Raw genomic sequence first — 25,250 nt, forward strand, 5'->3', positions numbered from 1 at the left:
TGTCTACAAGCCTGATATCACATCGCTGTCTACAAGCCTGATATCACATCGCTGTCTACAAGCCTGATATCACATCGCTGTCTACAAGCCTGATATCAAATCGTTGTCTACAAGCCTGATATCACATTGCTGTCTACAAGCCTGATATCACATTGCTGTCCTACAAGCCTGATATCACATCGTTGTCTACAAGCCTGATATAACATTGCTGTCTACAAGCCTGATATCACATCGCTGTCTACAAGCCTGATATATCACATCTTTGTCCTACAAGCCTGATATCACATTGCTGTCCTACAAGCCTGATATCACATCGTTGTCTACAAGCCTGATATAACATTGCTGTCTACAAGCCTGATATCACATCGCTGTCCTACAAGCCTGATATCACATTGCTGTCCTACAAGCCTTATATCAAATCGTTGTGTACAAGCCTGATATCAAATCGTTGTCTACAAGCCTGATATCAAATTGTTGTCTACAAGCCTGATATCACATTTTTGTCTACATTAACAAATACAAACCTTTTTCTGTCTATTAATATCTGTCATATAGGTATCCAACCAAGTACTGATACATAAACAACCCCCCCTCACGGGTCTACAAGCCTGATATCAAATCGTTGTCTACAAGCCTGATATATCACATTGCTGTCTACAAGCCTGATATCACATCGGCTGACTGAAATTTCAAAAATCTTCTTCTCCAAAACCCCTGAACCAATTTCAATGAAATTTTGCAGGGACCTTCCATGGACAAAGGTCAACAAAAATGGTGGCCGGTTTAGTCTCAAGCCGCCAGGGGCCTGATCATGAGGGGTGGGGTCAAAAAGGGTCAAATTGACTAAAATTTCAAAAATCTTCTTCTCCTGAACCAATTTCAAATTGAAACCAAATTGACTAAAATTTCAAAAATCTTCTTCCCCTGAACCAATTTCAATGCAATTTTGCAGGGACCTTCCATGGACAGAAGTCAACAAAAAGAGTGGCCGGTTTAGTCCCAAGCCCCCAGGGGCCTGAGGGGCGGGGCCGAAAGGGGTCAAATTGACTTAAATTTCAAAAATCTTCTTCTCAAGACCCAGATATGGTAAAATCAAATACTCTTCAAAGATGGAAGGGTCTTAAGGTGCTTTCCGAAATTGTGAATTTCATGACCCTGGGGTCTCACGTTTCCCCCTGGGGAGGGGGTAAACTTTACTATAGTTTATATAGGGAAATCACATTTTGGACCAACATTTGTTTAATTTCCATTGGAAGTAATTCAATTTGGGTTAGCATTATCAGTATTAGGTAGCAGTTTGATAGTATGCACCTATGAGCCCTGACTGACCCCCAGGGGCTGATGGGTGAGGCCAAAAAGGGTTGAATTGACTGAAATTAAAAAAAACTTCTTCCCAAGACCCAGATATGGTAGAATCAAATACTCTTCATAGATGGAAGGGTCGTAAGGTTTATGACCCTAGGGTCCACGTTTACCCCCTGGGGAAGAAGCAGGGGGGGGGGGGGGGGGGCAAAATGTATTATGGTTTATAATGGCAAATGATACTTTGAATATTACTTGTTTTCTTGATTGGAATTATAAACTTGAATTGACAGTTTGATACTTTGAAAATTTTGAGTCAGCCCTACCCCCAAGGGCTGAAGGGTGGGACTCAAAGGAGTCAGTGTGCTAAAATTTCTTCATTTTCCTTGTTTAGAATCAGAAGTGCTAGTTTCAAATACTTTTTAGTCTGAAATCTGTATGCTAGATATTGAATAAGGTGGTTTTATTGTTTTTTGTCACTTTGAATAATATTTCTGTTCATGTTAAAAATAAAACTTTTAACAACTTCTTCTCAGTAACCAAAAGGCCTAGGGTGATGATATTTGGCCAGAAGGATGCTGGGATAAAGGGCTTCCAAGTTTGTTCAAATAAATGACCTTCATCTATTTACAAGGCCACAGATGTCAAATACATTAAAACATTTAAGCAACTTCTTCTTAATAACTAAGAGGCTTAGAGTGTTGATATTCGGCCAGAAGGATGCTGGGATGAAGGGCTACCTGAAGTTTGTTCAAATAAATGACCTTGACTTATATTTAAGGTCACAGGGGTCAAATGTGTTTAAAACCTTTAAACAACTTCTTTTGAATAACTGAGAGGCCAAGGGTGATGATATTTGGCCAGTAATATGCTGGGATGAAAGGCTACTAAGTTTGTTCAAATAAATGACTTTAAATCATATTCAAGGTCACTGGGGTCAAATATATTAAAAACATTTAAACAACTTCTTCTGAATTAACAAGAGGCCTAGGGTGATGATATTTGGCCAGTAACATGCTTGGATGAAGGGCTACCAAGTTTGTTCAAATAAATGACCTTGACTTGCATTCAAGGTCACAGGGGTCAACTATGTTTAAAACCTTTAAACAACTTCTTCTGAATAACCAAGAGGCCTAGGGTGATGATATTTGGCCATTTACATGCTGAAATAAAGGGCTACCAAGTTTGTTCAAATGAATTACCTCGATTTATATTCAAGGTCACAGGGACCAAATATGTTTAAAACCTTTAACAACTTCTTCTGAATAAGCAAGAGGCCTAGGGTGATGATATTTAGCCAGTAACATGCTGGGATGAAGGGCTACCAAGTTTGTTCAAGTGAATGACCTTCGCCCATATTCAAGGTCACAGTGGTCAATAAATGTTTAAATCTTTCAATGATTTGTTCTGTATAACCAAATGGTACAGGGTGATGATATTTTGCTAGAAGCATGCTGGGTTGGAAGATTATAAACTCTGTTCAACCTAATGTCCTTATTCGACATTCAAGGTCACCGGCGTCAGATGTTTAAATCTTTTAATAGGTTCTTATGAATCAAACACTGATATTCTGCCTGTAGTGTGAGATTAATACCAGGTGAGCGAATCAGGCCCATTGGGCCTCTTGTTTGAGTGTGTGGTATTGTTCAAAACTATTACAACAGTAAAATAATAAAAAGAAGCATTACTAATCAACCCTACTAGTGTACTGTTTAACAGGAAAACTTTGAACTTGGAATGTGATATGTTATATATAAAACATTGAAATACTAAGCTTAATAATGTTCATAAAACTAGAAAGTAGTTCCTATATCGCACCGTTTCCAATATGATGAAGTCGACATGGTTGACTTTTTCACGGTTCCTTCATAATTGAAAAAAGAAAAAAAACACAGAAAAAAATACTGCTAAGACAACGGAATTATTGAATTCAGTCATGAATATGATCAGCAAAATTTTGATATTTGAAATATATTTCAAGGAGTAAAAACCAGGTGAGCTAGTTTTATGGTCACCAGCCCTTTATGTATTTAATATTTGTTTGTTTGCCAGATGAGTGGCCAAAGTAAGCAGCTGTACACAACAGAGCTAGAAGTGATCTGTCGTATCTGTGGGGACAAAGCATCAGGGTTCCACTACGGAGTACACTCTTGTGAGGGCTGCAAGGTAAGAACCATCACTACTCATGGTTCCACTACGGAGTACACTCTTGTGAGGGCTGCAAGGTAAGAACCATCACTACTCAGGGTTCCACTACGGAGTACACTCTTGTGAGGGCTGCAAGGTAAGAACCATCACTACTCAGGGTTCCACTACGGAGTACACTCTTGTGAGGGCTGCAAGGTAAGAACCATCACTACTCAGGGTTCCACTACGGAGTACACTCTTGTGAGGGCTGCAAGGTAAGAACCATCACTACTCAGGGTTCCACTACGGAGTACACTCTTGTGAGGGCTGCAAGGTAAGAACCATCACTACTCAGGGTTCCACTACGGAGTACACTCTTGTGAGGGCTGCAAGGTAAGAACCATCACTACTCAGGGTTCCACTACGGAGTACACTCTTGTGAGGGCTGCAAGGTAAGAACCATCACTACTCAGGGTTCCACTACGGAGTACACTCTTGTGAGGGCTGCAAGGTATGAACCATCACTACTCAGGGTTCCACAACGGAGTACACTCTTCTGAGGGCTGCAAGGTAAGAACCATCACTACTCAGGGTTCCACTGTGGGGTTCACTCTTCTGAGGACAGCAAGGTAAGAACCATCACTTCTCAGGGTTTCGCTACGGAGTACGCTCTTGGGAGGGCTACAAGGTAAGAACCATCACTACTCATGGCTCCACTGTGGGGTTCACTCTTGTTAGGGCTGCAAGGTAAGAACCATCCCTACTCAGGGTTCCACTGTGGGGTTCACTCTTCTGAGGACAGCAAGGTAAGAACCATCACTACTCAGGGTTCCTCTGTGGGGTTCACTCTTGTGAGGGCTGCAAGGTAAGAACCATCACTACTCAGGGTTTCGCTACGGAGTACGCTCTTGTGAGGGCTACAAGGTAAGAACCATCACTACTCATGGTTCCACTGTGGGGTTCACTCTTGTGAGGACAGCAAGGTAAGAACCATCACTACTCAGGGTTCCACTACGGAGTACACTCTTGTGAGGGCTGCAAGGTAAGAACCATCACTACTTGGGGTTCCACTGTGGGGTTCACTCTTGTGAGGGCTGCAAGGTAAGAACCATCACTACTTGGGGTTCCACTGTGGGGTTCACTCTTGTGAGGGCTGCAAGGTATGAACCATCACTACTCAGGGTTCCACTGCGGGGTTCACTCCTGTGAGGGCTACAAGGTAAAAACCATCAGGGTTCCACTATGGGGTACACTCTTGTGAGGGCTGCAAGGTAAGAACCATCAGGGTTCCACTGTGGAGTTCACTCCTGTGAGTGCTGCAAGGTACGAACCATCAGTACTCAGGGTTCCACTGTGGGGTTCACTCTTGTGAGGGCAGCAAGGTAAGAACCATCAGGGTTCCACTACAGGGTTCGCTCCTGTGAGGGCTGCAAGGTAAGAACCATCACTACTATCAGATTCCTCTCCGGGTACATTCTTATAGATGAATTGAAAATAAATATAAAATATTGTATTTGGGAGGCCTATCTCCCAGCTGCCTTAATAAATTTTGTTTCATGGTTTCAGGGATTCTTCAGGAGAACGCTGAAGAAGAAATTGACATATGAAGCATGTAAGAACGGAAAACAGTGCAAGTTAGATACAGCATCACGCAACAAGTGTCAAGCCTGCCGATTTCAACGATGTCTTAACGCTGGAATGTCCCCCAATGGTAAAATTCTGATAATCTTCTCCAAATAATAATCCATACTTTAAATAACTGCTGAAAACAAAATGTTTATCTCTGGTGCATTCTGAGAGTGTTGTGGTGGTGAAATTCCTGCACTAGGTTTGAGCGTTTTAGCAACTCGGATTGAGGTCTGAGGAGTGTTACGTGTGTGAAACACATATGATTTGAGAAAGCACATGTGAAGACTGTCAAGCATTGACGCTGTCTGTAGAAGGAAGAAGTATATATATATACTTATAAACTGTATCAGTGATGAAGTATAACCTCTATTTTGATGTTTCAAACGGGAACGTAATATGACATATCGTGCTTAGGTTGATAACGGTAATGGCTCTGACTCTGAGACGAGATGATATGTGAACTGTGTATGCTTATCAAACATTTCTGTAACACAGCATGCTATTTCTGGTGTATTTATTAGCTCACCTGGTCCAAAGGACCAAGGTGAGCATATAATTATGCCATACCGTGGCGTCCGTCGTCCGTCGTCCGTCGTCTGTCGTCTGTCGTCCGTCGTCTGTCATCCGTCGTCCGTCGTCCGTCCGTCAACTTCTTCTTCTTAACCACTGATTGGAATATAACTAAATTTGACTGGAAGCATCCCTAGGTGGTGGGGATTCAAAATTGTACAAATAGTGGGGCTGACCCTCCAGGGGGTTGAGGGCAGGGCCAAAAGGGGGCAATTTGGCTAGATTGCTATAAATGACTTCTTCTGTAAAACTATGCCATGGATATCGATCATATTTGGTCGGAAGCATTCATGGGAGGCAGGGATTCAAAATTGTACAAATGGTGGGGCTGACCCCCCCCCCCCCGGGCTAAGGGGTGGGGCCAAAAAAAGTTTATTGCCTGGAAATAGTTGAGATCCCCACCATGTAACCACATATACAATTGCTGAGTATAAAGAGAAGAATGCACATTTGCTTCCAGGATGGCCCTAGGGTCTGGCCCCACCCTTGGAAACATAGTCCTTGGGCCATAACTTTAAAACGGCTGAGATCCCCACTCAAAAACTATATATACAAATGCTGGGCATAAAGAGACGAATGCAGTCACAATATTAGAATAGACCCTGGGGTCTGACCGAACCCCTAGGGACCTAGTTTCTTAGTCACAGCTTGGAAACAGTTGAGATCCCCACCCTATAACCATATAGACAATTGCCGATTACAAAGAGATGAATGCACATATGCTTCCAGGATGGCCTTGGGGACTGCCCCACCCTTGGAGACTTAACCCCTGGGTCATAACTTTGAAATGGTTAAGATCCCCACCCCAAAACTATATATACAATTGTTGGGCATAAAGAGACAAATGCAGTCATGATATTAGAATTGACCCCAGGGTTTGCCCCACCCTTGCAGACTTAACCCCTGGGTCATAACTTTGAAACGGTTGAAATCCCCACCCCAAAACTATATATACAAATGCTGGGCAAAAAGAGACAAATGCAGTCATGATATTAGAATTGATCCTGGGGTCTAGCCACAACCGTAGGGACCTAGTTTCTGAGTCACAGCTTGGAAACAGTTGAGATCCCCACCCCATAACCATACATAAAATTGCTGGGCATGAAAAATTGAATACAGATATATATGCTACAAGGATTGGCCTTGGGGTCTGGCATATTCCCTTGGATCTCATTTGGAGAATATTCTGCCATGATTGCTTAGATATCCAGGTGAGCGATACAGGCCCTATGGGCCTCTTGTTTATGAAAGTGTAACAATTTAAGAACATGACATAACTGCCGCTGCTGTCTGACAAGAATTCGCGCCCTGTCAAAATATTATCCAATCCGGTGTAAAGGAAATAACTCTTACGTTGGTAAAGTCGCATTGAGAAATGTAATTCAAATATATTCCAAGAACATTTGTGAGATTTTGTGAGATTTTGTATATTCAATGACAGAAAATAAAGTCACTACATATATAAATAATTATTATTAATATGAATAAGTAAAAAATATAAATAAAAGGAGTACAATGTCTCTTTTCTCCCTGCATTTTTTCCCCATACTGTTAATTCTTCATTTCACAATCACAAAATGCACCTATTCTTTATTATCATTCACCGATTGCCATTCTGCACATAAATGCTCATGTCAAATCATTGGAGGGTGCTAATTAATGAAAATTACAACAATGCATCACACTTAAAGAGGGTGAAAAAAGAGGAGAGGAAGAAATGTTTTATGGCATCATTTAAGAGGTGATTGATTTTGGAAATCCCAAAGGCAACATCATCACATGACCTGATTTTCAATTAGCAGAATACAGAGCACATATCTGAGGTATTATAGTAGATATTGATGCTCAACGTGTTACTGAAGCAATTAAATTTAAAGTGGTGAGCGGCTTTAATGTCACACTGACATAATACACCCAATGCAGCATTGGGTTGAAAGTGATCCTTTGATTAGGTCTGCAGAAACAGGTGCACTGCATTGTCATCCATTGTTTTCATGTAGGGTATTAATCTATTGTGGTGAATTATAACAAAAGACAGTTTTAACAAAATGTAGGGTTTTTTTATCATAAACACTTGACTTGATTAACAGTGACTTATGTAATACATATCTCTGATAACAACCGCGGTAGACGTGAAAGTGTTAACTGATAATTAGGTATCATGGAGATACCATATCAGGAGTTAAATCATAATTACATGTCAACCGTGAGGCTACAGGAGATTGTGTGACAGTCAACACAGGGGATTACATAATCATTATATAGTCACACGTCAGTCAACACAGGGGATTACATAATCATTACGTGGTCACACTACAGTCAACACAGGCGATTACATAATCATTATATAGTCACCCTTCAGTCAACACAGGGGATTACCTAATCATTATATAGTCACCCTTCAGTCAACACAGGGGATTACATAATAATTATGTAGTCACACTTCAGTCAACATAGGGGATTACATAATCATTACGTGGTCACACTACAGTCAACACAGGTGATTACATAATCATTATATAGTCACGCTACAGTCAACACAGGGGATTGCCTAATCATTATATAGTCACACTGCAGTCAACACAGGGGATTACATTATCATTATATAGTCACACTACAGTCAACCCAGGGGATTACATAATCATTATGTAGTCACACTTCAGTCAACATAGGGGATTACATAATCATTACATGGGCACACTACAGTCAACACAGGGGATTGCCTAATCATTATATAGTCACACTGCAGTCAACACAGGGGATTACATAATGATTAGGTAATCCCCTGTGTTAACTGTACTGTGACTTTATAATGATTATGTAATCCCCTGGGTTGACTGAAGTGTGACTATATAATGATTAGGCAATCCCCTGTGTTGACTGTACTGTGACCATGTAATGATTATGTAATCCCCTGTGTTAACTGTAGTGTGACTATATAATGATAAAGTAATCCCCTGTGTTGACTGTACTGTGACAATATAATGATTATGTAATCCCCTGGGTTGACTGAAGTGTGACTATATAATGATTATGTAGTCACACTACAGTTAAATCATAATTACATGTCAACCGTGAGGCTACAGGAGATTGTGTGACAGTCAACACAGGGGATTACTTTATCATTATATAGTCACACTACAGTCAACCCAGGGGATTACATAATCATTATGTAGTCAAACTTCAGTCAACACAGGGGATTACCTAATCATTATGTAATCCCCTGTGTTGACTGTGCGTGACTATATAATGATTAGGTAATCCCCTGTGTTGACTGTAGGGTGACTATATAATGATTAGGTAATCCCCTGTGTTAACTGTAGTGTGACTATATAATGATTATGTAATTCCCTGTGTTGACCGAAGTGTGACTATGTAATGATTATGTAATCCCCTATGTTGACTGAAGTGTGACTACATAATTATTATGTAATCCCCTGTGTTGACTGCAGTGTGACTATATAATGATTATGTAGTCACACTACAGTCAACACAGGGGATTACCTAATCATTATATAGTCACACTACAGTTAACACAGGGGATAACATAATCATTATATAGTCACACTTCAGTCAACACAGGGGATTACATAATCATTATGTAGTCACACTTCAGTCAACACAGGGGATTACATAATCATTACATGGTCACACTACAGTCAACACAGGGGATTACATAATCATTATATAGTCACAGTACAGTCAACACAGGGAATTACATAATCATTATATAGTCACACTACAGTCAACATAGGGGATTACATAATCATTATGTAGTCACACTTCAGTCAACACAGAGGATTACATAATCATTACATGGTCACACTACAGTCAACACAGGGGATTACCTAATCATTATATAGTCACACTACAGTTAACTCAGGGGATTACATAATCATTATATAGTCACACTACAGTCAACACAGGGGATTACCTAATCATTATATAGTCACACTACAGTCAACACAGGGGATTACATTATCATTATATAGTCACACTACAGTCAACACAGGTTATTACATAATCATTATATAGTCACACTACAGTTAACACAGGGGATTACATAATCATTATATAGTCACACTACAGTCAACACCGGGGATTACCTAATCATTATATAGTCACACTACAGTCAACACCGGGGATTACCTAATCATTATATAGTCACACTACAGTCAACACAGGGAATTACATAATCATTATATAGTCACGCTACAGTCAACACAGGGGATTACATAATCGTTATAAAGTCACAGTACAGTTAACACAGGGGATTACATAATCATTATATAGTCACACTACAGTCAACACCGGGGATTACCTAATCATTATATAGTCACACTACAGTCAACACCGGGGATTACCTAATCATTATATAGTCACACTACAGTCAACACCGGGGATTACCTAATCATTATATAGTCACACTACAGTCAACGGAGGGGATTACATTATCATTATATAGTCACACTACAGTCAACACCGGGGATTACCTAATCATTATATAGTCACACTACAGTCAACGGAGGGGATTACATTATCATTATATAGTCACACTACAGTCAACACAGGTTATTACATAATCATTATATAATCACACTACAGTTAACACAGGGGATTACATAATCATTATATAGTCACAGTACAGTCAACACAGGGGATTACCTAATCATTATATAGTCACGCTACAGTCAACACAGGGTATTACATAATCATTATATAGTCACACTACAGTTAACACAGGGGATTACATAATCATTATATAGTCACGCTACAGTCAACACAGGGGATTACATAATCATTACATAGTCACACTACAGTCAACACAGGGGATTACCTAATCATTATATAGTCACACTACAGTCAACGGAGGGGATTACATTATCATTATATAGTCACACTACAGTCAACACCGGGGATTACCTAATCATTATATAGTCACACTACAGTCAACACCGGGGATTACCTAATCATTATATAGTCACACTACAGTCAACACAGGGATTTACATAATCATTATATAGTCACACTACAGTCAACGGAGGGGATTACATTATCATTATATAGTCACACTACAGTCAACACAAGGGATTACATAATCATTATAAAGTCACAGTACAGTTAACACAGGGGATTACATAATCATTATATAGTCACAGTACAGTCAACACAGGGGATTACATAATCATTACATGGTCACACTACAGTCAACACAGGGGATTACCTAATCATTATATAGTCACACTACAGTCAACACCGGGGATTACCTAATCATTATATAGTCACACTACAGTCAACGGAGGGGATTACATTATCATTATATAGTCACACTACAGTCAACACCGGGGATTACCTAATCATTATATAGTCACACTACAGTCAACGGAGGGGATTACATTATCATTATATAGTCACACTACAGTCAACACAAGGGATTACATAATCATTATAAAGTCACAGTACATTCAACACAGGGGATAACATAATCATTATATAGTCATACTACAGTCAACACAGGGGATTACATAATCATTATAAAGTCACAGTACAGTTAACACAGGGGATAACATAATCATTATATAGTCACAGTATAGTCGAATACAGTCATGTTCTGTAAACACATGAAGGTTATAGTTTAATAGATAAGAGAAGCATACCTCATGTTCAGCATTTTTAGGTCTACTTGCACAATCATGAGTGCTGGAGACAGTACGTGTATGTCAGTCATCTGTCCTCCAACGTTTTCTTTAAACGACTTCTTTAATTTGAGGACCAAGGGTCATGATAACCTGAGGAATGCTAAAAAGTTTTCTAAAAATAATGACCTCGACAGATTTCAAGGTCACAGAGGTCAAATCTAAAACATCATTTAAGCAACGTCTTTTGAATGACCAGGAGACCCTGGGTAATGATATTTAACAAGTTGGATAGTGGGATGATGTTTAATAAAATTTCCTCAAATAATTGACCTTGACTTACTTTTTAGGTCAAAATTAAGGATCAGATGTGTTCAATACCTTTAAGGAACTTTTTCTGAATAAATTAACATAAATAAATGACATTTACCTATGCTCAACTAAGGCCACAGAGGTCAAATATGTAAAAACATTTTATGTGACTTTTGTGAATAACCAAGAATCCCAGTGTGATGTTTGGCCCGATTTTGGACCCTCAAATTGAGCCTTTTCAACTAGTGAATTTGCTAAACTATTTCTATATTCTAACATCTAATGATTTCATCTGAAAGAACAGCTCAAAATATGTCATTTTAAAGGATTATTTTCCCCTAGGGTGTACATACACACTTTATTTATGCTTTTAATTCTGAGCATGTGTAATCTCTCCCATGGAAAATTCAAAAAGTTGGCAAGTATGAAATATGGTTACTCTGCTTCCTCAAGTGTGGTAACAAATACAACCTTAAAATGAAATTATGGGATCATCAGTGAATACCAATTAGCATCAATTTGATAGTCTCGGAGACAAGTATTCCAAAATTGAGATAACGCTAGATGTTTAAAGATGATAACATTCGGTCAGATTTGTTTAAGAAATATGAAAAAAAAATGTTAATATTAATGGTGAACTTGACCTTCACCTTAGAACCCTTAAAACAAAAAACAAACAAAAAACAAAACAAAAATTGGTTCAGATTCTCCTACTTAACCAATATATAAAATTTGATCAAAATCCCTAAGTCACTAGAGCGATGACAATGATTTTCTATAAATACTGGGTAGTGACCTTGACTTTGAAATTGGCACTCTAAAATATGAATAAAGGTATTCTAGTTCATGCTTGACCAATATATGCAGTTTGACCAAGATCCCTTTAGAAATTATTTAGGCGCCAGAGTAACGACAATGATACCTATAAATAGTAACAATGACGTTAACTTGGACGCCCTGGAACACAGCCTTGTTGGAAGTATTCTCATTTCAGACCTGTATATGAAGTTTAATCAAAATCTATGCAGGAATGAAGTCATCAGGGCGATAAAAATAAAATCTATGCATTATCTAACAGGAATCTCGACCCTTACCATGCAACCCAGAAACACAAATCACTCAAGGTATTATCAAACTTTTCAAATACCGGTAAACAAAGTCAAAGTTTGATTACGATGCTCACAAACAAACAGATTGCTAGAGTGATGAGAGAGTGTCCTTGTTTGTACCTATTTATGTAGGAACTTAGGTATGTACACATATGGAAATTGCTTTATCCTCTCTGCAACCTCGTCTAAAAGTTAGGTTGACATTTTGATAGTACGTATAAATAACAGCCTTAAAACGTGTCTGTCTAGTACTTATTGTATATGATGACACTTTTATAGTACACTGTATAAATTAGTCTTCAAGTTCAGGAACAATTAGGTGGACATTTTGAAGGTGTATGTAACACCCATTAACCTAGACTGATTTATTTCAATTCTTATTCATTATGTACCAAAGAAATTATATAATTCATTTATTGTTGCAAAGATATTAGATTACTTTCCCCGGGTCAACATTCACAAGCGGCACATTCAGTTAGAATTTCAGTCTAGCACAAATTAAAAAACGAAACTGAAATTCTTAACTAAAGCTACATATATTTATAGCTATCAGCTAATTGTATATTTAAATAAGAAAAATTTAAAGTTTGTATTAACCACTTGTTAGGCCTATTGATAAGTCTTTTAACAAGCTCAAAGTTGTTCACAACCACGATATGTTTGATGCAAACACTAATTTGGTATTTTTTCAAAAATATTGAATTTCAAAATTTGTATTGAAGGAGCTTTAAATCTATTATCTGAAAACAAGAAATAATAATAATAATATACAACGTTTATATAGCGCCCTATATAATTTGTAAAATTACTCTAAAGCGCTTTACAACATATGGATAATAGTTATAGTTATAATTGAAACAGAACAAAAAAGACACAATTGTAATTTCAGATATTTTTCATAAAGAATTTCATGAAACTTGGAACACATGATCAGGACCTTATTTAGTTATATTTTATTGTTTTTTATATATGATCTATTTTAGAATTATTTAGTGGGCTTTTCCCAATATTTGTTCAAAATTTCTCCTATTCCAATCTTGAGTGAATGCTCAGTTCTAGAAGCCCTAGTGTTTAAGGCCTTGATCCAAAAATAGAAAGAAAAAAAACGACTAATGAATATGTATGTCTGTCATCTGTAAAAGGTGAACAACCTGAAAGTAATTTGCTTGAGATTGGTTATTTATGGTGCTATAAAAACGTGGTATGTTAAAAACAATCCTTGATTAATGGCGCTATAAAAATGTGGTATAATAAAAACAGTTCTGCATTCTGTCATGTCCTCCAATATAGCCGGGGGCTACATGTAAGGTATATGTTCAACAAGACTGGGGGCATGTACATGTACCAAACATATCAATAAATAGGAAATATCTTGTCCATGTCCATTTTTGTTTTAAAATTAAAAAATATATGAAATATCTTGTTCTACAGCACTGTTTTAATACTATTCTATTTTTATCATGGACAGCTGTACGATTTGGAAGAATGCCAAAAGTGGAGAGAGAAAAACTGGTGGCGGATAAAGAAGAACTCTCCAAAAACTCGTGTCAGAGGATCGTAGAGTTACGCGCTTTGTCAGATCACATAAAGGCTTCATTCAAAGATTTCTTTGGAGAACCAGAACTTGTGGCTGACAAGAAGAAAGACGGAAAAGAAAAGGTTGGTAAATGTCAACACAGCGTATTTAAATAATACTTGATCATGGGTTACTGTAAACATGCTTATTTCAGTGCACTCAAATTTTAGTGCATTATCAAAAATAAACAGATAAGTGCATTGATGAACAAGTGTATCCACAAAATATACTGCAACAAAATAAAAAATAAAATAATGTACTGGAATTTCAATTAGCGCAGCACTCATAATCCAGTGTAGGCGTACATATTTCACCGTTACTGTAGGTGAACATATTTCACCGTTACTGTAGGTGTACATATTTCAGCGTTACTGTAGGTGTAGATATTTCACCGTTACAGTAGGCGTACATATTGCACCGTTACTGTACGCGTACATATTTCACCGTTCCTGTAGGCGTACATATGTCACCGTTTCTGTAGGCGTACATACTTCACAGTTACTGTAGGTGTATATATTTCACCGATACTGTAGGTGTACATATTTTGCCGTTACTGTAGGCGTACATACTTCACAGTTACTGTAGGTGTAGATATTTCACCGTTACGGTAGGTGTTCATATTTCTCTGCTACTGTAGGTGTACATCTTTCACCGTTACTGTAAGTGTACATATTTCACCATTACTGTAGGTGTACATATTTTACCGTGGCTGTAGGCGTACATACTTCACAGTTACTGTAGGTGTATATATTTCACCGATACTGTAGGTGTACATATTTTGCCGTTACTGTAGGCGCACATATTTCACCGTTTCTGTAGGGGTACATATTTCACCGCTAATGTAGGCGTACATATGTCACCGTTTCTGTAGGCGTACATATTGCACCGTTACTGTAGGAGTACATATTTCAGCGTTACTGTAGGTGTCCATATTTCCCCGTTACTGTAGGTGTTCATATTTCTCTGCTACTGTAGGTGTATATATTTCACCGATACTGTAGGTGTACATCTTTCACCGTTACTGTTGGCGTACATATTTCAGCGGTACTGCAGGCGTACATATTTCTCCGTTACTGTAGGTGTCCATATTTCCCCGTTACTGTATGTGTACACATTTCACCGTTACTGCAGGCGTACATATTTCCCCGTTACTGTATGTGTACATATTTCACCGCTACTGCAGGCGTACATATTTCGCCGTTACTGAAGGCGTACATATTTCCCCGTTACTGTAGGTGGACATATTTCACCGTTAGTGTAGGCGTACATCTTTCACCGTTACTGTAAGTGTACATATTTCACCTTTTCTGTAGGTGTACATATTTCGCCGTTACTATAGGCGTACATATTTGACCGTTACTGTAGGTCTTCATATTTCACCGCTAATGTAGGTGTACATATTTCACCGTTACTGTAGGCGTACATATTTCACCGTTACTGTAGGTGTTCATATTTCACCGCTACTGTAGGTGTACATATTTCACCGTTACTGTAGGTGTACATATTTCACCGTTACTGTAGGCGTACATATTTCACCGTTACTGCAGGCGTACATATTTCACCGTTACTGCAGGCGTACATATTTCACCCTTATCGTAGGTGTACATATTTCACCGTTACTGTAGGTGTACATATTTCACCGTTACTGTAGGCGTACATATTTCACCGTTACTGCAGGCGTACATATTTCACCGTTACTGTAGGTGTACATATTTCGCCGTTACTTTAGGCGTACATATTTCACCGTTACTGTAGGCATACATATTATCAAAATAAATATGTGTGTGGTTTCATTGTACATACAACCCAAAAGGCCTGCATCTGGACTAATCTGCTTGAAACTGAAAATTCTGGACTTACATGGTTTCACTATACTCTCTGCCACCAAAGTCTCAATGCTTGGTGTCTTCATAATTGATTGCCAATGTCGGGACTGAAATGGATGTTAAAGAGTTGTTTTTCATTTTTACTTTGTCAACAATAGAAAAATGCAGCTAAGTTTGACAACAGAACCGACCTTATTAATCACTTGACCTCTGAAGACTTCCACACTCAGGGCGTGTTTACCCGCTATCAGCAAATGATTGCCCCCCTCATGCAGGCGTCCGTTAAGTTTGCCAAGAGGATTCCTGGCTTCACAAGTTTACCCCTCAACGACCAGATCAGCCTAATGAAGCAGGGCACATTAGCTGTCTCTGTCATCATGGTGAGTTGAGAGTATACCCTCCGTGGAACAAATAGTATACCTCTAACCCTAACACAACCTCCATTGAACAGGTTCAGACACCACACAACCTTGTGACGTAGCACCTGTATTAAAGATCACCCAAACTGAACATTGTACTGTTGACACCACCAAACCTAGCACTTGTATTAAGGTTCACCCAAGTTGAACACTTTTAACACAATCAAACCTAGCACCTGTATTCAAGATCACCCAAATTAAACACTTTTGACACCACCAAACCTAGCACTTGTATTAAGGTTCACCTAAATTGAACAATTTAAACACAATCAAACCTAAGCACCTGTTTTCAAGATCAACCAAATTTAACACTTTTGACACCACCAAACCAAGCACCTGAAATAAAGATCATATCCATCTAGAATACTTGTGACACCATCAAAACCTAGCACCTGTATTAAACATCATATCAATCTTGAACACTTTTGACACCATCAAAACCCAGCACCTGTTTTAAACATCATATCAATCTTGAACACTTGTGACACCATCAAAACCCAGCACCTGTTTTAAACATCAAATCAATCTTGAACACTTGTGACACCATCAAAACCAAGCACCTGTTTTAAACATCATATCAATCTTGAACACTTGTGACACCATCGAAACCAAGCATTTGTATTAAACATCATATCCATCTTGAACACTTTAGACAACATCAAAACCCAGCACCTGTTTTAAACATCATATCAAATTAATCGAGGCGGAAGAAGAAACTTCAAAATCATGCTGATTCAATTGCATTCATAACCCTATGAACACAATTACTTATGGTTATGCTTTTAGAGAAACTTGCAGTGGAAATGTAAATATATATTAAAAACTTTTACCTCGTTGCAGATGCATGACATAGCAGACAGTGACAGCGTTACTCTGCGGGAATCTCAGGGAGATATGACCATCCATCGGTCAGCAGTCAGTTCATGTACCGAGGCTTCGTTGCTGCTCAGTCACCATCTCCTCGTGGCTGACCGATTGACCAAGCTACAGTTACATAGGGGAGAGCTAGCACTGTTCTGTGCAGCAGTCCTCATTGCAGGTCAGTCAAATTACATAAAACCTTGTCCAGTGAGTGATAGATGGATGTTTATCTTACTAAGATTATAAGATTCTTTCATGTCCAGGGGTGTATGATAGGGAATTTCCACCCGAGGGGTTTTCGAATTTGGTAAAACCTGAGGCTTTGCCAAAGTTTTTGCCAAATTTGAATATCCTGAGGGTGGAATTTAAACAAAATCTGCCTTTTAATTGATATACTAATATATGTCTGTCCTTAAAAGTTTTTCAATATTCGAAGCTTTAGGAAGTTGATGTTTTAAACATTTTCAATTTTAGGATATATATATATATATGAGCAGTGCAAATACAAGTGATTGCAAAATGTACTGCAATCTGCTAAGATTATGCAGGTTCACCGGTATAGATGCAGGTAACATGGCCGGTATGCTGGATTGTCTACCTTTCTACAGCTTTTGTCTTCAATGCCAACCACAAAGATATATAACTCTGTACCATTTATACATTCACTCCTTCTGATTGGCTGTATTGTGTTACTTAACTTCTATTTTGTTGATGGGCTCTTTGTCCTTAAATAGATGAAGTAGCCGTACTTCCAAAAAAGAAGATAAATAATAAAAAAAAATCCTTTTGCATCTATATAGAGGGTATACTGAAATCGGGTGTTCATTTCTCCATCTGTAGATGGAAGTGTGTCCAGGTTGGTGCTGCTTATATTAAATACTCCACCAGTTATTGATGTATACCTGCTCAGTACCTGAGATGATCACAGTTGTAACCCTTGCAATCCTCTTTTTATAAATATTTCAATGGTTTTCCATGGAGTCATGTCCCTTTTCTGACATCCTTATATTATTTTTGTCGGAGGTTTTCTTCTTATCTTTTCGACTTATATTTCTAAAACTTCGTACACATTATCAGTACACATTATCATTGTGTGTTTGAAGTATATATTACTGTAAGAGTTATACCCCTTTTCTGACTTTCTGTACATCCCTACTTGACTGATAATTATGAAACCTTAAAGGGCTGTCACAGTAGGGCCGCGTTCTCACGGCATTCAAGGAAATACCCAGAACGCAGATCTGCGCACAGCGGAATCCCAAGCATCGCCGCGGCAACACAGTGGCATCGCCAGTGAACGCGATGGGATCGCATAGAATGCCGAGCAACGGTGCACACTTTGAGCATGCCCAAAGCAAACGCTGTCACTCAGCGTTCTGATAAGAGCGCAGTGGGATCGCCGTGAGGTCCCCGTAGCAGCGCAGTTAGGTCTCCTACAACGCCACTGGATCGCTGCGGGCACGCACTGAGGTCACAGTGCGAACGCAATGGTTATCGGTGGCGCTTGCACAGCTTTCTCCGAGATGGCAGCGCGTCTCTATACGGCACATCAACGGCGCTTACATGGCGACCATTGCGCTCCCAATGCGCTTCTACCGCGTCAATCGGCGTTTGCATGGCAATGAACCAACCCTACAAAATAGTATAAAGGAATGATATATGCAAATAAACATTTATTTCACCATGACTGATGCACGCAGTGGAAGTGCTGTGAGAGCGCCATGAGAGCGCAGGCAATCGCCAACTAGAACTCAGTAGGAATGCGGTAGAACGCCATGGAGCTCCGTAAAAAAAGGCCAAGGTCGCTGTGAGAACGCCCTGACATCGCCATCAGCATAAAAAATATAAATTTTGCCTGAGATCTCACGGCGCTCTTGGAAATTTAACAACGCCGTGCAATCGCAGTGGCAACACGGCTATGTGTGACAGGGGTTTTATACACATGATAAATACCCTAGTTAGTCGTATGCTTTCGATAGTTTTTCTACTTTCTTTCTATGGATATTTTTGATGTTCCTTTCTGGTTCTCAATTACGAAATTTGTCAAAATTAATTCCTTGACTATCGATAAATGAAATTAGTGTAATAGTAGTTCTCCTTAATAGGGGAGAAGTATTAAGTCCGCCAGTGGCTTAAATTAGTGTAATAGTAGTTCTCCTTAATGGGGCAGAAGTATTTTGTCCGCCAGTGGCTTAAATTAGTGTAATAGTAGTTCTCCTTAATGGGGCAGAAGTATTTAGTCCGCCAGTGGCTTAAATTAGTGTAATAGTAGTTCTCCTTAATGGGGCAGAAGTATTTAGTCCGCCAGTGGCTTAAATTAGTGTAATAGTAGTTCTCCTTAATGGGGCAGAAGTATTTAGTCCGCCAGTGGCTTAAATTAGTGTAATAGTAGTTCTCCTTAATGGGGCAGAAGTATTTAGTCCGCCAGTGGCTTAAATTAGTGTAATAGTAGTTCTCCTTAATGGGGCAGAAGTATTTAGTCCGCCAGTGGCTTAAATTAGTGTAATAGTAGTTCTCCTTAATGGGGCAGAAGTATTTAGTCCGCCAGTGGCTTAAATTAGTGTAATAGTAGTTCTCCTTAATGGGGCAGAAGTATTTAGTCCGCCAGTGGCTTAAATTAGTGTAATAGTAGTTCTCCTTAATGGGGCAGAAGTATTTAGTCCGCCAGTGGCTTAAATTAGTGTAATAGTAGTTCTCCTTAATGGGGCAGAAGTATTTAGTCCGCCAGTGGCTTAAATTAGTGTAATAGTAGTTCTCCTTAATGGGGCAGAAGTATTTAGTCCGCCAGTGGCTTAAATTAGTGTAATAGTAGTTCTCCTTAATGGGGCAGAAGTATTTAGTCCGCCAGTGGCTTAAATTAGTGTAATAGTAGTTCTCCTTAATGGGGCAGAAGTATTTAGTCCGCCAGTGGCTTAAATTAGTGTAATAGTAGTTCTCCTTAATGGGGCAGAAGTATTTAGTCCGCCAGTGGCTTAAATTAGTGTAATAGTAGTTCTCCTTAATGGGGCAGAAGTATTTAGTCCGCCAGTGGCTTAAATTAGTGTAATAGTAGTTCTCCTTAATGGGGCAGAAGTATTTAGTCCGCCAGTGGCTTAAATTAGTGTAATAGTAGTTCTCCTTAATGGGGCAGAAGTATTTAGTCCGCCAGTGGCTTAAATTAGTGTAATAGTAGTTCTCCTTAATGGGGCAGAAGTATTTAGTCCGCCAGTGGCTTAAATTAGTGTAATAGTAGTTCTCCTTAATGGGGCAGAAGTATTTAGTCCGCCAGTGGCTTAAATTAGTGTAATAGTAGTTCTCCTTAATGGGGCAGAAGTATTTAGTCCGCCAGTGGCTTAAATTAGTGTAATAGTAGTTCTCCTTAATGGGGCAGAAGTATTTAGTCCGCCAGTGGCTTAAATTAGTGTAATAGTAGTTCTCCTTAATGGGGCAGAAGTATTTAGTCCGCCAGTGGCTTAAATTAGTGTAATAGTAGTTCTCCTTAATGGGGCAGAAGTATTTAGTCCGCCAGTGGCTTAAATTAGTGTAATAGTAGTTCTCCTTAATGGGGCAGAAGTATTTAGTCCGCCAGTGGCTTAAATTAGTGTAATAGTAGTTCTCCTTAATGGGGCAGAAGTATTTAGTCCGCCAGTGGCTTAAATTAGTGTAATAGTAGTTCTCCTTAATGGGGCAGAAGTATTTAGTCCGCCAGTGGCTTAAATTAGTGTAATAGTAGTTCTCCTTAATGGGGCAGAAGTATTTAGTCCGCCAGTGGCTTAAATTAGTGTAATAGTAGTTCTCCTTAATGGGGCAGAAGTATTTAGTCCGCCAGTGGCTTAAATTAGTGTAATAGTAGTTCTCCTTAATGGGGCAGAAGTATTTAGTCCGCCAGTGGCTTAAATTAGTGTAATAGTAGTTCTCCTTAATGGGGCAGAAGTATTTAGTCCGCCAGTGGCTTAAATTAGTGTAATAGTAGTTCTCCTTAATGGGGCAGAAGTATTTAGTCCGCCAGTGGCTTAAATTAGTGTAATAGTAGTTCTCCTTAATGGGGCAGAAGTATTTAGTCCGCCAGTGGCTTAAATTAGTGTAATAGTAGTTCTCCTTAATGGGGCAGAAGTATTTAGTCCGCCAGTGGCTTAAATTAGTGTAATAGTAGTTCTCCTTAATGGGGCAGAAGTATTTAGTCCGCCAGTGGCTTAAATTAGTGTAATAGTAGTTCTCCTTAATGGGGCAGAAGTATTTAGTCCGCCAGTGGCTTAAATTAGTGTAATAGTAGTTCTCCTTAATGGGGCAGAAGTATTTAGTCCGCCAGTGGCTTAAATTAGTGTAATAGTAGTTCTCCTTAATGGGGCAGAAGTATTTAGTCCGCCAGTGGCTTAAATTAGTGTAATAGTAGTTCTCCTTAATGGGGCAGAAGTATTTAGTCCGCCAGTGGCTTAAATTAGTGTAATAGTAGTTCTCCTTAATGGGGCAGAAGTATTTAGTCCGCCAGTGGCTTAAATTAGTGTAATAGTAGTTCTCCTTAATGGGGCAGAAGTATTTAGTCCGCCAGTGGCTTAAATTAGTGTAATAGTAGTTCTCCTTAATGGGGCAGAAGTATTTAGTCCGCCAGTGGCTTAAATTAGTGTAATAGTAGTTCTCCTTAATGGGGCAGAAGTATTTAGTCCGCCAGTGGCTTAAATTAGAGTAATAGTAGTTCTCCTAAATAGGGCAGAAGTATTTAGTCCGCCAGTGGCTTAAATTAGAGTAATAGTAGTTCTCCTTAATGGGGCAGACGTATTTAGTCTGCCAGTGGCTAAAGTTCGTGTAATAGTAGTTCTCTTTAATAGGGCAGAAGTATTTAGTCCGCCAGTGGCTTAAATTAGATTAATAGTAGTTCTCCTTAATGGGGCAGAAGGATTTAGTCCGCCAGTGGCTTAAATTAGTGTAATAGTTCTCCTTAATGGGGCAGAAGTATTTAGTCCGCCAGGGGCTTAAATTAGAGTAATAGTAGTTCTCCTTAATGGGGCAGAAATATTTAGTCCGCCAGTGGCTTAAATTAGTGTAATAGTTCTCCTTAATGGGGCAGAAGTATTTAGTCGCCAGTGGCTTAAATTAGTATAATAGTAGTTCTCCTAAATAGGGCAGAAGTATTTAGTCCGCAAGTGGCTTAAATTAGTTTAATAGTAGTTCTCCTTAATGGGGCAGAAGTATTTAGTCCGCCAGTGGCTTAAATTAGTGTAATAGTAGTTCTCCTTAATGGGGCAGACGTATTTAGTCTGCCAGTGGCTAAAGTTAGTGTAATAGTAGTTCTCTTTAATAGGGCAGAAGTATTTAGTCCGCCAGTGGCTTAAATTAGTGTAATAGTTGTTCTCCTTATTCGGGCAGAAGTATTTAGTCGCCAGTGGCTTAAATTAGTGTAATAGTAGTTCTCCTTAATGGGGCAGAAGTAATTAGTCCGCCAGTGGCTTAACTTAGTGTAATAGTAGTTCTCCTTAATGGGGCAGAAGTATTTAGTCCGCCAGTGGCTTAAATTAGTGTAATAGTAGTTCTCCTTAATGGGGCAGAAGTATTTAGTCCGCCAGTGGCTTAAGTTAGTGTAATAGTAGTTCTCCTTAATGGGTCAGAAGTATTTAGTCCGCCAGTGGCTGAAATCAGTGTAATAGTAGTTCTCCTAAATCGGGCAGAAGTATCTAGTCGCCAGTGGCTTAAATTAGTGTAATAGTAGTTCTCCTTAATGGGTCAGAAGTATTTAGTCCGCCAGTGGCTTAAGTTAGTGTACTAGTAGTTCTCTTTAATGGGGCAGAAGTATTTAGTTCGCCAGTTGCTTAAATTAGTGCAATAGTACTTCTCCTTAATGGGGCAGATGTATTTAGTCGCCAGTGGCTTAAATCAGTGGCTTAAATTAGTGTAATAGTAGTTCTCCTTAATGGGGCAGAAGTATTTAGTTGCCAGTGGCTTAAATTAGTGTAATAGCAGTTCTCCTTAATGGGTCAGAAGTATTTAGTCCGCCAGTGGCTTAAGTTAGTGTAATAGTAGTTCTCTTTAATGGGGCAGAAGTATTTAGTTCGCCAGTGGCTTAAATTAGTGCAATAGTACTTCTCCTTAATGGGGCAGAAGTATTTAGTCGCCAGTGGCTTAAATTAGTGTAATAGTAGTTCTCCTTAATGGGGCAGAAGTATTTAGTCCGCCAGTGGCTTAAATTAGTGTAATAGTAGTTCTCCTTAATGGGGCAGAAGTATTTAGTCCGCCAGTGGCTTAAATTAGTGTAATAGTAGTTCTCCTTAATGGGGCAGAAGTATTTAGTCGCCAGTGGCTTAAGTTAGTGTAATAGTAGTTCTCCTTAATGGGGCAGAAGTATTTAGTCCGCCAGTGGCTTAAATTAGTACGCTTACACTTCTGGATTCTTGCCAATTGCATGGAACATTTTATTTATTATTTTCAAATTTGAAATTATTTCAGAAACGCCGGACATAGCTGATGTCAAACATTTGGAAAATATGCAGATGGATCTACTTCAAGCTTTAAGGATTGAATTAAAACACAATCATCCAAAAAACATCAAAATCTTCCCAATACTGCTTGTACTGATATCAGATTTACGACAAATCGTGGAGGAGTTTAGTGACAATTTACGGAAGAAAGTTTTTGATCTCTCAGATAACTTCTCTAATATCCTACCACTAGTTAAAGAAATCTTCGACCTCCCTGTGTGTTGAGGACACTGTTTGCTGCCTGACAAGAATAATGTGTTAATCTCAGTTATAACACGGAGTCTCCCTGGATTCCTGTCGGTAGATATGGTGGTTCTGTCTCTATCCAGCAAGTATAACACGGAGTCTCCCTGGACTCCTGTTGTTAGATATGGTGGTTCTCTCTCTATCCAGCAAGTATAACAGACATTTTTTCAAAGGAAAGAGATTCAAATGCTATATCTATGAGATTGTGTTCAGAATTTGTCTTACTTTTTCGTTATTGTCATATATTAACATGCCTTCAATTTCATAACTTTTGGTTTATTTTGTAAACAATTTACATTGATATTAATATGAATTGTTGACTCAAAACATTTAGAATATTACCCGGTACTTACGAGTCAAACATGTTTTGTTTTGATTTAAAATTTTAAGTGGTCACCATTTATTTAGTAACAAATGTATCCTGTCATATGAACAAGATATTTTTTTGCTTTCCTTTGTAATCATCGGCCTCCAATGCTATTACGTACACAGTGAGGAAGGAGGAGGACCCATACTTTATACCAACGGCCAACACCAAGGTTTCGACAGGCTAGAACATGTTACTCACAGATACACAGATTTTATTCTGTAGGACTTAAACAAAATCCACTACTGTCAGCTTAATACGGTTTGAACAAATTCTGACAAGAGCATGGCAATTTGAATAACATTAATCATTAATACTTCAGGTGAAAAAGGTAAATTATACATTAATTCCCAATTAGAGTAATTATTGTTCATAACATTAATTTGATGATTAATTACCAGAAAGTAAAATCAGTTGTGTACTAATGATTTTGTTGATGATATGGAAAACAAATTCTTGGTGAAGTTTTATAATGAATAATGCTATGTTTGTATTAAACCTAGCTACAACTGTTTCAGGGATCAATCATAGCAAAGTTCTTTACTTCCCCAGGAGAAAATATTCTCCCATCTTTTTAAAAATCATTTCTGGATGAGCTGAAAAATTAATTAATTTTCAATAAACTTTCCTGTTTTTGAGACTTTTTGAATTTTCATTATGAATTGAAAAATCTTGATAGAAATTAACAAATAACTGAAAAATATAAAGCGAAAGAAATTTTCTCTGAAAGAAAACTAAATTCCTTAAAAAAAAATGATTGGTCCCTCATTCGTGCCATGAATATACTGTTTGTGCCCTGATTTTACGTTTATCGCGATATG

The 25,250-nt window shown here is 38.6% G+C and overlaps 1 protein-coding gene across 1 annotated transcript in view; it reads left to right on the forward strand.

Annotated features, from left to right (window-relative positions):
- Positions 1–24,775, forward strand: part of LOC110462105 (peroxisome proliferator-activated receptor delta-like) — a 47,108-nt gene extending 22,333 nt beyond the window's left edge. The window contains exons 3-8 of the mRNA XM_021515939.1: positions 3,355–3,468; positions 4,996–5,140; positions 14,154–14,344; positions 16,246–16,467; positions 17,347–17,545; positions 23,785–24,775. Of these exons, the coding sequence (XP_021371614.1) occupies positions 3,355–3,468; positions 4,996–5,140; positions 14,154–14,344; positions 16,246–16,467; positions 17,347–17,545; positions 23,785–24,041 (1,128 nt within the window). The 3' untranslated portion in view covers positions 24,042–24,775. The remainder of the gene's footprint in view (positions 1–3,354; positions 3,469–4,995; positions 5,141–14,153; positions 14,345–16,245; positions 16,468–17,346; positions 17,546–23,784) is intronic.
- The last annotated feature ends 475 nt before the right edge of the window (positions 24,776–25,250 follow it).

The sequence above is a fragment of the Mizuhopecten yessoensis genome, unplaced genomic scaffold (genome assembly GCF_002113885.1).
Source record: "Mizuhopecten yessoensis strain PY_sf001 unplaced genomic scaffold, ASM211388v2 scaffold10749, whole genome shotgun sequence".
Lineage (NCBI taxonomy): Eukaryota > Metazoa > Mollusca > Bivalvia > Pectinida > Pectinidae > Mizuhopecten > Mizuhopecten yessoensis.